We start from the raw sequence: 12513 nt of genomic DNA, 5'->3' as shown, positions 1-12513 counted from the left end.
AACAGCGGTACACTCAGATTACAGGTACTGCAATGGGTACTCCAGTAGCTTGTACCTTTGCAAATCTATTTCTGGCGGCATTTGATAAGGAGGCAGTGCTGTGTTTTACTCACCTTGGACCCGTAGAAGCACCGGAAGGTGTGAAACGGCCGTAGTCCTCTGCGCTGCTCCCTTGTCTACTCCTCCCGATACCTGCCGCACGCTATGAAGTCCCTTGCACAGAAATAAAGGACTTTTTATTTATGATTCGGTGAGTGCTGCCTTTCATTTTTCTTATTTAGGAAAACTTACAGATCTTATTTAAAAAGATGGATATGGTGCAGATAAGGTTATGACTACCACCCACCAATTTGTGCAAAACACAATTTTATTATCTCCCATGATAAGGCAATGTAAATAAAATGGTCCCAATAAACAAATTATAGATAATTTATGTAACTTGGATAGAACTGCCTTTTTTAAAGTGATGTTGCTCTTCCAGTAAAAAAATAACCATTATTACATAGGACCGTAGCTATGAATCTACACTCTCATTTCTTCACAGTTTATTGATCCCAGTGTAGTGCAGTAATATCCTAAATGTTTGGGAGAGAAAACATTAGATATGTTAGGATGTGGTACAGTTTTCAATATGAAGTTTAATAGTTCCCGAGGCTCATACGTGAAAAAAAATGTACAAAAATTTTTGTACATATAAATTAAAGTAATCTTTAATATCATAGAAATAATCAGTTTTAGAACAGAGTAGTATCTAAGTATTAGTAAAACATAGAAGTCAAAGAATGTACATTAGTATGCCTTTAATATTTATCCTAAGACAATCCCTTTAAAGGAGTTTCCCAACTCATTCACTTATGGCATATCCACAGAATATGCCATAAATTTCTGATAGATATAGGGACCAATGAGAGGAACCACATCTATCTTGGCAATTGGTTTCCCAATTCTTTTTTGGAGCACTTTGCAATTTTTCAGAATTTTCATACAAGTAATTAGAGATCTACGCATGGCTACCTGCTCATCATTTCCATTGGCACCCGAATGAAGAATATGGAATATAGGACAATCATTTTAACCATTTCTTGATTTATGTATGCTGTATACCTACATCTCATACCAGGTTTGGTTATATGGACTGGGCTCAGACTGCTGTTTAAACTCTTATATAGCACGGTCACACTCTGGTAGCGGCTTTTAAGGTGCATGATCTTGCCCATTGTCCCCCAAAGATCATGCAGTACCAATGGATTATCATGGCAGCTGGGCACCTGTAGATGGTTCCAGTAGCTGTCATATTGCTATCCATAGGTTGTGCTTTATAGGATATTGTGTTTTTTGCTGTGTACTGCAATACAGTGGTATTAAAGGATATACTGTATATCAAGCAGATGTTTTTTCACCACTTAAATAAATTATACAAGTTTGATATTGCCATATCTTTTTTATTTTTCCATCCACATAGCTGTATGAAGGCTTGTTATTTGCAGTACGAGTTGTATTTTTCAATGCCTTCATTCATTTTATCAAGTGATCCATTGATAAGCACAAAAAAATCCAAGTTTGTTGAAATTGCAAATAAAGTGCAATTCCACAATTTTTTTTTTTACCATATTCACTATATGGTAAAACTGACATGACAATATGATTCTCCTGGTCAGTATGATTATGCAGATACCAGACATACATAGTTTTTTTTTTTATTTAAATGGTGAAAAAAAAATTTGTAAAGAAAAAAAATTGTTTTTTGTCATCATATTCTGAGACCCGTAACATTTAACATTTTTGAGATATGATGCTCTGTGATGGCTTATTTTTGCTCCCTGAGCTGACATTTTTACTGATACTATTTTGGTGTAGATACAATGGTTTAACCTACTCTTATTGCAATGTTGCGATGGCTAAAACAATGCAATTTTCCAAGAGCTGTAACGTTTTATATACAGGATATGACCTGTGTGTGTGCTTATTTTTTTGCGACCCGAGTTAATGTTTTTATTGATGTCATGTTGGGGTATATCGCATGTTACATGTTGTTACAATTCTGGCATTTTGATTTTTTTTCTCATTACGCCATTTACAGATCAGGTTAATTTATTTTATATTTTGATAGATCAAACTTTTACAAATGCAGCGATACCAAATATATGCCTTTTTTTAGTTTTTTTAATCGCTTTATTTTTAATTGGGCAAAAGGGGGGGGGGTGATTTTTGTGGGGTTTTTTACATTTTTTTTCATATTTTTAAAAACTTTTTTTTTTCAGTTTTTACTGTATTTATTAGTCCCTTTGGGGGACTTGAAGCTGTGATCATCCGATCGCTTGAGCTATACATAGCAGTACATCAGTATTGTTATGTACAGTGAAAATCACGATCTCCTATGAACGCCAGCTAAACACTGACTTTCACAGTAATATTATAATGACAGGCACTGGAGTCTTCAGTGGACCCCCGGTTGTCATAGCAACCCATCGGCGTCCATGATCACATCATGGGCGTGCCAATGGGCACGTGAAATGACGCACTCCCTGTTGGTGTGTGTTAAATGCCACTATCAGAGGTTGACAGCTGCATTTAATATGTTAACAGCTGCGAGGGAAGCTCTGCAGATGATGGCTAATTATATCTGTAATCTGCTGGAAAAGATGCAAGCTCGGCATGTGAACCCGCATTAAAGCAGGGAGCCAGCATATGACGTAACAATACATTATATGTCGTTAAGGGTTTAAACCACTTATGGAATACCGTAAAAAATAAAAATTGTGTTTATTTCACCATTAACTCCATTTTCTAGAACATCATATGATAAAAAGTAATTCAAAACTACAACTTGCCGCATAAAAAAAAGCCCTTCGATGGCTATGTCAATGGAATAAAAAAAAGTTATGGCTCTTGGAAAGCGAGGAGGCAAAAACAAAATACAGATTAAATGAAAGTTGTTGAAACCTGCCAATTTGGCAGGATCAAACGACCATCTGATGTGTATGGGGCCTCTCGATATTTAGCCCATAATTGATGTTAGGAATCGTAAGAAATGGGCTGTTTGAATTCAAACTCAGTCATATTGCTCTAGTGCTATTGATCTCTTTTTTTTCTCTCCATTGAAAACACATGTGTACGTAAATGCATTTCCAGTGAAACAAGAATCCATTACTGCAGTTATGTGATGCCTGACATTTTTGCTTTAAAAAGAGAACATATGTGTTATGATACTTGTGTGGCACCGTTGGAATTCAGTGGCCAGAGGAGCTCTAGCAAGCAGTAGTAGAAGTCCTTGGAGATAGCAAAAGGAGTTGTAGGAAAAAATCCATAGATAAGTGATAACAGTCTGGGTAAGACAGTACAGGAGCTGGAGACTGGAACCAGACTAACAGCTAGACACAATACTCAAGCAATGAGTGAGCGATCCATATGGCTTTAAGTGGGCCCAAACAGGAAACAGATGGCACATTCTGAATCTGTGGAATCCATCTTTAGTAAAGGGCAATGGCAGAACTCAATAGTAGCTTCCAGGGGTAAGAAATGTAAATGCAGCACAATTATTAAGGTGAATAATAGCAGCCACTAGTGGTTAAACTTCAGAAGGGCAACAGGACTCCTGACACTGTCATGTGAAAAAACACTATTAACCTGCCGATATGGAATTACTCTGCCAGTTAATAGTGTTCTGAAGCCATGTAGCTGCCACACTAAAAGCCCGGCTGCTGATAGGAAATGAACAGCCTTGGTATTTCATTCATAGAAAGCCGCTCTGTAAATAGTAAGTGGCAGCTGAAACCACGCCCCAGCACTGACTAAGAAGGCTTAGCACTGATGCACTGCTGAGCTGGCTGTCAGTCATTGCTGGAGGCATGGTTACAGCTGCCACTCACTGTGTACTGAGCGGTGACTGAAGCCGCGCCGGCCATGATCTATGACTAAAGCCGGAGGAATAAAGGTAGGCCTGTCAGTGCAGCAGCAGAGTGGCTTTATAACACTATTAACCTGCAGATTGATCCCATATCTGCAAGTTAATATTGTTTTTTGCAGATGACAGGTTCCTTTGAAATTTTTAACAAACTTACACATGATATCCTTTGATAGAAAGTGGATCAATTTATATTCACAAAGTCCCTTCCCATATCCTGGCTGTATGGTAATTGTTCCAAGCTGTATATATTACACAAAGACAACACTTTCTCATTTGGGAAGCAAATGCACTTTGTGTTCTTCAAAATGAAAGGTTAGGGAAGTGTTTTTATTGGAGGAGTGTGCCGCACTCTTGCTTTTTCCTAACGTTTCTCTGTAGATTCAGAGCTGGTATCCCCGCTGTCTCTAATGATAGGGAAGCCTGGTTTCATCTTCCATCCGAGCCAGTGGAGAACTCATTACAGAAGTTACAAAGTCACTTTGGTGTTTTCCCGGCATTGACACTTGCAGGTTGTTTCTGTTCTGAAGCCAGTGCCATGTTAGAAGCAGCATTTTAATACTATGGAGTCTTAAGGGATTTTGCTTGATTGCATGTTTTTAATTGAAAAACCTCTTTGTGCAGAGATTTTCAATAAAGAGAGGAATAATTGATATACAGTACCTTTGTACATAAAGTACATTTTAAGAGTAGGTGACCTTTATTGAAGCTATGCAAAAATTGCTTCCCTGCAGTTAAGTCAATCTCCCAAATAAACATCAAAAGATTACAATTATACATAGAGAATATTAACAAGGCATGAGAGAAAGACAATCAGATTTCCATAAGTATTCTGTACGTTCCATTTTAACCCCTTCATCACCTTGGGTTTTTCCGTTTTTGCATTTTCGTTCTTTATTCCCCTTCTTCCCAGAGCCATAACGTTTTTTTTTTCTGTCAATATGGCCATGTGAGGCCTTGTTTTTTGCGGGACAAGTTGTACTTTTGAATGACACCATTGGTTTTACCTTATCATATACTGGAAATTGGGAAAAAAATTCCAAGTGCAATTCCACAATTGTTTTTTTTTTTTTACCATGTTCACTAAATACTAAAACTGACCTGCCGTTATTATTCTCCAGTTCATTACGAGTTCGTAGATACCAAACATGTATAGGTTCTTTTTTATTTAAGTGATGAATAAAAAATCCAAAGATGGTAAAAAAAAATGTCACCATTTTCTGAGACCCGTAGCGTCTCCATTTTTCAGAATCTGGGGCTGGGTGAGGGCTTATTTTTTGCTCGCCAAGCTAATTTTTTTATTGATACTTTGGAATAGATACAATGTTTTGATCACCTGTTATTGCATTTTATTGCAATGTTGCTGCAACCAAAAAAACTTAATTCTGGCGTTTAGATTTTTTTTCTCATTGCGATGTTTACTGATCAGATTAATTCTTTTTATACAGGGTTGTCCAAAAGTAGGTGGACAGAAAGTGTAATAAGGTTATGAAGGGGGAGATTTATCAAACATGGTGTAAAGTGAAACTGGCTCAGTTGCCCTTAGCAACCAATCAGATTCCACTTTTCATTCCTCACAGACGCTTTGGAAAATGAAAGGTGGTATCTGATTGGTTGCTAAGGGCAACTGAGCCAGTTTCACAGATCTAGTTTTCACAGATAGATCTCCCCCAAATCTGTTTTTTTTTTCAGATAATTCAGATAACACATAATGGCAAATTATTTAAATACAGATCAAAGAAAATGAACAGATTATTGGAAATCTGAAAATGCTGAAACCGTTAAAGCAAATTGGTTTGAAACATTTGGTACTCAAGCTCCAAAGAGACAAACCATTTACCGCATTCGTGACAAATTCAATGCCACTGGCTCAATCCTTAATGCTCCAAAAACTGGTCGACCCAAAACAGTCTGTACAGAAGATAATAAACAACTTGTTGCTGAAACATTTTTGCAGAGTCCAAAAAAGTCACCAGAAGAGCCTCTTTGGAATTGGGATTTTCACGAGCTTCTTTCATGCGAATCCTGAAATCTATTGGATAGAAAGCTTATCGTCCACGTCTAATTCATGGTTTATTGGAGGATGATCCAGACAGGCGGCTGCAATTTAGTGAGATTATGCCTAATGAAATTAAAGAAAATCCAGTAATTTTAGATAACATTATGTGGAGTGATGAAGCTTCTTTCAAATTATCCGGCCATATTAACAGACATAATTGTATTTACTGGTATAATGAGAACATGCATTTAACATTAGAGCAACAACTAAATGAGCATGGTGTCAATGTTTGGGGTGATATTTCAAGTTTTGGTGTTTTAGGACCAATATTTTTTGATGGAACAGTCACAGGAGATAAGTATCTCGAAATTCTAATGAATCAAGTTGTTCCCCAGTTACAGCAACAGCCTAATTCAAATGACCTTTATTTCCATCTAGATGGGGCCCCTCCACATTATTCAAGAGTAGTCCGCGAGTATCTTGATGAAACATTTCCTAATAAATGGATTGGCTGAAGAGGCCCACTTGATTGGCTGTCACGTTCACCAGACTTGACCCCAATGGATTTTTTCTTTTGGGGAGTACTCAAGGACAAAGTTTATAGTCGAAAACCAAAAAGTGTCAGTGATTTGAAAAATTACATAAGAGATGCATTTCAAGAAATTAATACCCAAAGAGACTTGTGCAAAAAAGTTTGTCGAAGCGTAAGAGGCAGACTTCAAAGCTGTGCAAATTGTAATGGAAACAGTTTGAGCACCTGCGTTGATAAAATTTAAGGGCTTTTGTATTATTGTTCAGAATAAAATTTAATTGTCAATGTTATGCTTGTGTTAGTAAATATAATTTTATATATAAATCAAAATAAATGCTATTATTTTCTGGCCACCTACTTTTGGACCACCCTGTATATTAATAGTTTGGGTCATTCTTAACGTGGTGATAACAAATATGTGTATTTTTTAAAATTATTTTATTTTGAATGGGGCAAAAGGAGGTTGATTTAAACTTTTATGTTTTTTTAACTTTTTAATATTTTTGAAAACTTTTTTTTTACTTTTTACTTGCTTCAATAGTCTCCATGGGAAACTAGAAGCTGCGATCATCTGATCGCTTGTGCTATACATAGAAGGGCTTCAGCCTTGCTATGTGTAACAAAAATGCTCATCTGTTATGAACGCCAACCGCTGGGTGGCTCTCATAGCAGATTGGCTATGACAACCACAGGGGTCTACTGCAGACCCTGGGTTGTCATGCCAACCCATTGGCGACCCGCGATCATGTGACGGGTGTGCCATTGGGTGGGTCTTATGACGCGCTCCTGGCGCGACCATTTTAACTGCCGCTGTCGGAGTTTGACAGTAACATTTAACATGTTAACTGTTAGGGGCACATGACAGCTGATCAGATCAGCTGTCATGTGCCGGGAAAGATGCGGGGTCAGCGCCTTAACCGGCATCAAATGGAGGGAGATAACCTTGGACGTATCTATACGTCCAAGGTCGTTAAGGGGTCATGGCTATTCTGCAAGCTGTGTATATGTGGCTTGAAAAAGTGTTTAGTGTCATCCTGAAACACATAGTCCACATCAGATAGAATTTACTTAATCCGGTCCAATCTAGGGGATGATGTCCATTAATTCATTATGACACTGCAGCATCTAGATTAACTTGATTTCTTTCACTTTTTATTGGTTTAGTAGATTTCCTATGTAGTAGTAATTGATTTGACACTTAGTTGAGATTGTATTGCTAATAGAAGGATCAAAGGTCCATGTAATTGTTATATACCTATACAGTTATATGAAAAAGTTTGGGCACCCTTATTAATCTTAAACTTAATGTTTTATAAAAATTGGTGTTTTTGCAGCGGCTATTTCAGTTTGATATATGTAATAACTGTTGGACACAGTAATGTTTCTGCCTTGAAATGAGGTGTATTGTACAGAAAACAGAAAATGTGCAATCTGCATTCAAACAAAATTTGACAGGTGCATAAGTATGGGCACCTCACCAGAAAAGTGACATTAATATTTAGTAGATCCTCCTTTTGCAAAAATAACAGCCTCTAGTCGCTTCCTGTAGCTTTTAATGATTTCCTGGATCCTGGATGAAGGTATTTTTGACCATTCCTCTTTACAAAACAATTCCAGTTCAATTAAGTTTGATGGTCGCCGAGCATGGACAGCCTTCTTCAAATGATCCCACAGATGTTCAATGATATTCAGGTCTGGGGACTGGGATGGCCATTCCAGAACATTGTAATTGTTCCTCTGCATGAATGCCTGAGTAGATTTGGAGCGGTGTTTTGGATCATTGTCTTGCTGAAAGATCCATCCCCTGCGTAACTTCAACTTTATCACTGATTCTTGAACATTATTGTCAAGAATCTGCTGATACTGAGTGGAATCCATGCGTCCCTCAACTTTAACAAGATTCCCGGTGCCGGCACTGGCCACACAGCCCCAAAGCATGATGGAACCTCCACCAAATTTTACTGTGGGTAGCAAGTGTTTTTCTTGGAATGCTGTGTTTTTTTGCCGCCATGCATAACGCCTTTTTGTATGACCAAACAACTCAATCTTGGTTTCATCAGTCCACAGGACCTTCTTCCAAAAAGAAATTGGCTTCTCCAAATGTGCTTTTGCATACCTCAGCCGACTCTGTTTGTGGCGTGCTTGCAGAAACGGCTTCTTTCGCATCACTCTCCCATACAGCTTCTCCTTGTGCAAAGTGCGTTGTATAGTTGACCGATGCACAGTGATACCATCTGCAGCAAGTTGATGCTGCAGTTCTCTGGAGGTGGTCTGAGGATTGTCCTTGACTGATCTCACCATTCTTCTTCTCTGCCTTTCTGATGTTTTTCTTGGCCTGCCACTTCTGGCCTTAACAAGAACTGTCCCTGTGTTCTTCCATTTCCTTACTATGTTCCTCACAGTGGAAACTGACAGGTTAAATCGCTGAGACAGCTTTTTGTATCCTTCCCCTGAACAACTATGTTGAATAATCTTTGTTTTCAGATAATTTGACAGTTGTTTTGAGGAGCCCATGATGCCACTCTTCAGAGGAGATTCAAACAGGAGAACAACTTGCAAGTGGCCACTTTAAGTAGCTTTTCTCATGATTGCATACACCTGGCTATGAAGTTCAAAGCTCAATGAGGTTACAAAACCAAAAAAAGTGCTTTAGTAAGTCAGTAAAAAGTAGGTAGAAGTATTTAAAACAAGAAAATGATAAGGGTGCCCATACTTATGCACCTGTCAAATTTTGTTTGAATGCAGATTGCACATTTTCTGTTAGTACAATAAACCTCATTTCAAGGCAGAAACATTACTGTGTCCAACAGTTATTACATATATCAAACTGAAATAACTGTTGCAAAAACACCAATTTTTATAAAACATTAAGCTTAAGATTAATAGGGGTGCCCAAACTTTTTCATATAACTGTACTTTTTACTTGACATATGTACAGAATGAGATAGGTTATATAATGGCTACGTAACATTACAATATATTGTAGTAAAATGCTCTGCTTGCAGTGTTGGAATACAGACATAAATGTTGTTCCAGAAAACATTCATTTTTAATGATATGGCAGAAATCTTGAATCTATGTAACTCAATACAGTAATAGATGATCCTTGTCAGATGTGCAAACACTAACTACAGTGGGAATAAAAAAGATCCATAAGGGACTAAAAAAAAAATATTAGTCTTGTCTCTGGAATTTTTTTCACAACTATAAGACTAAGTAATATGTTTTAAACTGAATTTCCCAAGTTCCAAACCAGAAAATATCACTTTCCGAAAAGACCTAGAATACGTGAATTCTTTCCTCATATAATAGCGGCACATTAAATTATCAGAAAATAAGATGAATGAGGAAAAATTACCTATATTCAGTTTTCTGGCAAGGTACAGGAATAATAAGTGCCATGCTGAAAGCAGGCATTAGTTTGGTGCTGTATTCAGGCTCCCACCTGTCATTAGTCAGTAAAAATGGTTGAATGCTTAACAATTACATGATTTTCTCTGATTTAATAATCCTAGTTAATCTACTGTGAATTATTTTTACATGGGCCAAGAAATATAAATGCAGCAGATTTTAGATTAATTACCAGTTTTGGAACAGAATCGTATATATTAATGGTGTAGAAGCAGCTTTCATTTGTTTTCTCTCTTCTTTTTTGTAGGATCATGTGATTCGAGAGGAAGCCAGAAGTCTCACACCTCGACAGTGCTCGGTTATGGAGGTTGTTCTAGCCACAATTAAGGTACCTTGATTAGCTATTAATAACAACAGCCTAAAAAGATAATTTAGTATTTCGGCAGATGGTTATTTCTATAAAAATATTTATCAGCCCCTGAAGCATTTGTCTGCTATTTCAGCAAGATTCTTTAACTGATCAAATCCTTTTCATTGCAAAGTTACAATTTGCCTTTGGGAACATACAACATATTAAATATACATTGAAGCGTTCTCTGGAAGTACACTGAGCATTTTTTTAAAACAGATGGTTCTAAAATGATTGCTACTTCCAATGTGTGTAATGTTCCTTACAACGTGTGTAATGTTGTTTAACATTCTTATGCTACCAAAACCCCACTTTTCCACCCTAATTTGGATCTTAGATGCCCCACTTCCTTTTTTAATCTTTCTAATATAGCCCAATATTGAATAGATAACCCATTATCTTTTGGGAGCTTAGAAACCTAACAATATTGACCAACAGTGCTCAATGAACAAAATATCCGTAATAATCTGATCCTATGTACCTTCTATATGGCAATTGCTTGCTAATGTGAGTATCCATGATCTAGCGAAGAGGTATTTCCATATTTGTAGATTAATCATTTTTTCAAGAGATCCAATTTTCTCAGGGTAAATTAAATCATTTTCTAGCCTTGCCTATTTGCCTCAAAGCATTGATGTAATAAGTCTGTCACATCTGACATTTCCTTTCCACGGCCCATGTTATGAATTTAGCGATATGGCTTCTATAGTCTGGCTGTAGGAGAATTAAAATAATCACTCCATTCTCACAGTATTTAAACTGATAAGAGGATAATGTCATGTCCCCCTGTAATCTATTCTCGCAATATGCATTTATATCTCCTCTATCACATTTCTTCTTTAATGTTTCCTTTATTTCTTCTACATGTTGCAATTTTATTTTGATTGTCTCTAGAGATCCAATTATTTTTGCCCTGGGGGAAGCATTAATGTGTGTTATAAGTAACTTTTAACCATTATTCCTTGTTTTCGATGCTTTCATTTGGGTCACTCTATGGTTTCGTGCACATGTTATATTAGAAATGTTGTGCAAATTCCAAACACAAAGACTTTCTGCTGAACTTATAGAAACTTATAGGGCCATACTGTATCTACATATGCCTCTGATTTCAAAGGCCATATGGCTTCTGCAATGAAATAGATTTAAAGAAGTTGCCCTTGTAGTGGACATTCCCCATGCTTGGTCCAGTAAAAATAAAAACACCTATACTCACCTCCCATGCGGTACCAATTTCAGCAGTGTCTGCACTCATGTTCCCGGGACTCACGTGTTGTGACATGTGAGCCCTGTACCCAATCAGCGCTGGTGTCACTGTCCCCCACTACGGACGTATACTTAATCAAGTGGAAGAGAGGGCTGCGGGTGGCTGCCCATTTCCCCTTGATTACTAATACAGTGATGAGCAAAAGGGTAACAATGTTTTGAACTTTTGACTTTCAGGCTCCATATCTCACCAACCACTACGGCTTTGAATGTGATACCCCCATCATTTTATAGACAATCATCTTGGCTATCTCATACATTAATTTGACTTGCAACTATTTAGCATATGATTAGTTATGCAAATTCTTGTCATGTCACTGCATTGTTACTGTTTTGCTACTGGTAGTGGAAAAATCTTTTTCTTCCTGCATACCACAAAATACAACCTGTTTTCACATTCCGTAATAGCTCAATGTGTTATTAGGTTGATTCCCAAGCGAAAGGTCATTAGTTTGAATCAAGGAGCAGCCATGAATAAGATTTCCCAAGAAAAAAGAAACAACATCATCCAGCTCATTGATAGAGGTCTCTCGGCCAAAAAAATTGCCAAACTGCATCACTTGTGTCATGACTGTTGGAGGAATACTAAATGAAGTCCGCCCTTCCATTAACTAGCCGAGATGTGAACTTCCTGGCAAAATATTGGAGTCAACAAGTCAGCTCATCACAAGGTCTATCAATTCTGGCCCGACAAACACGGCAGTGGAGTTGGCTTGTATGCTTCATAACAGTGAGATCACAGACGTCCATGCAAGCACAGTTCAACGCATGTTACACAAGTCTGGAATGGTGCTCCCAAAAAAGGTACAGAAGCCTCAACTACAATATTGTCATTAGAAGCGTCAGCCCGAGTTTGCAAAAAAAGTATGAAAAGTGAACAGTAAAAGATTGGAAATGGGGGATTTGGTGCAATGAGATGAAAATCAATAGATTAGGCTCTGATGGGGGCAAATTGGTCCGGAAGAAATAAGGAAAGAAGAGGCTACAGAAATTGAAGGAACTGTCAAGTTCAATGGAGGAAGCCTGATGATATGGGATTGTTTCACAGCCAAAGG

The 12513-nt window shown here is 37.5% G+C and overlaps 1 protein-coding gene across 1 annotated transcript in view; it reads left to right on the top strand.

Moving 5' to 3' along the window:
- The window catches only part of UNC13C (unc-13 homolog C), an 861108-nt gene that overhangs the window by 756071 nt on the left and 92524 nt on the right, over positions 1-12513 (top strand). Inside the window, exon 30 of the mRNA XM_073653015.1 lies at positions 10094-10174. Within this exon, the coding sequence (XP_073509116.1) occupies positions 10094-10174 (81 nt within the window). The remainder of the gene's footprint in view (positions 1-10093; positions 10175-12513) is intronic.

This window comes from Phyllobates terribilis, unplaced genomic scaffold (assembly GCF_046119375.1).
Source record: "Phyllobates terribilis strain yellow unplaced genomic scaffold, ASM4611937v1 Scaffold_11__3_contigs__length_659146591, whole genome shotgun sequence".
Lineage (NCBI taxonomy): Eukaryota > Metazoa > Chordata > Amphibia > Anura > Dendrobatidae > Phyllobates > Phyllobates terribilis.
Note: the sequence above shows the minus strand (reverse complement) of the source record. Positions and strands in the feature narration are given on the sequence as shown.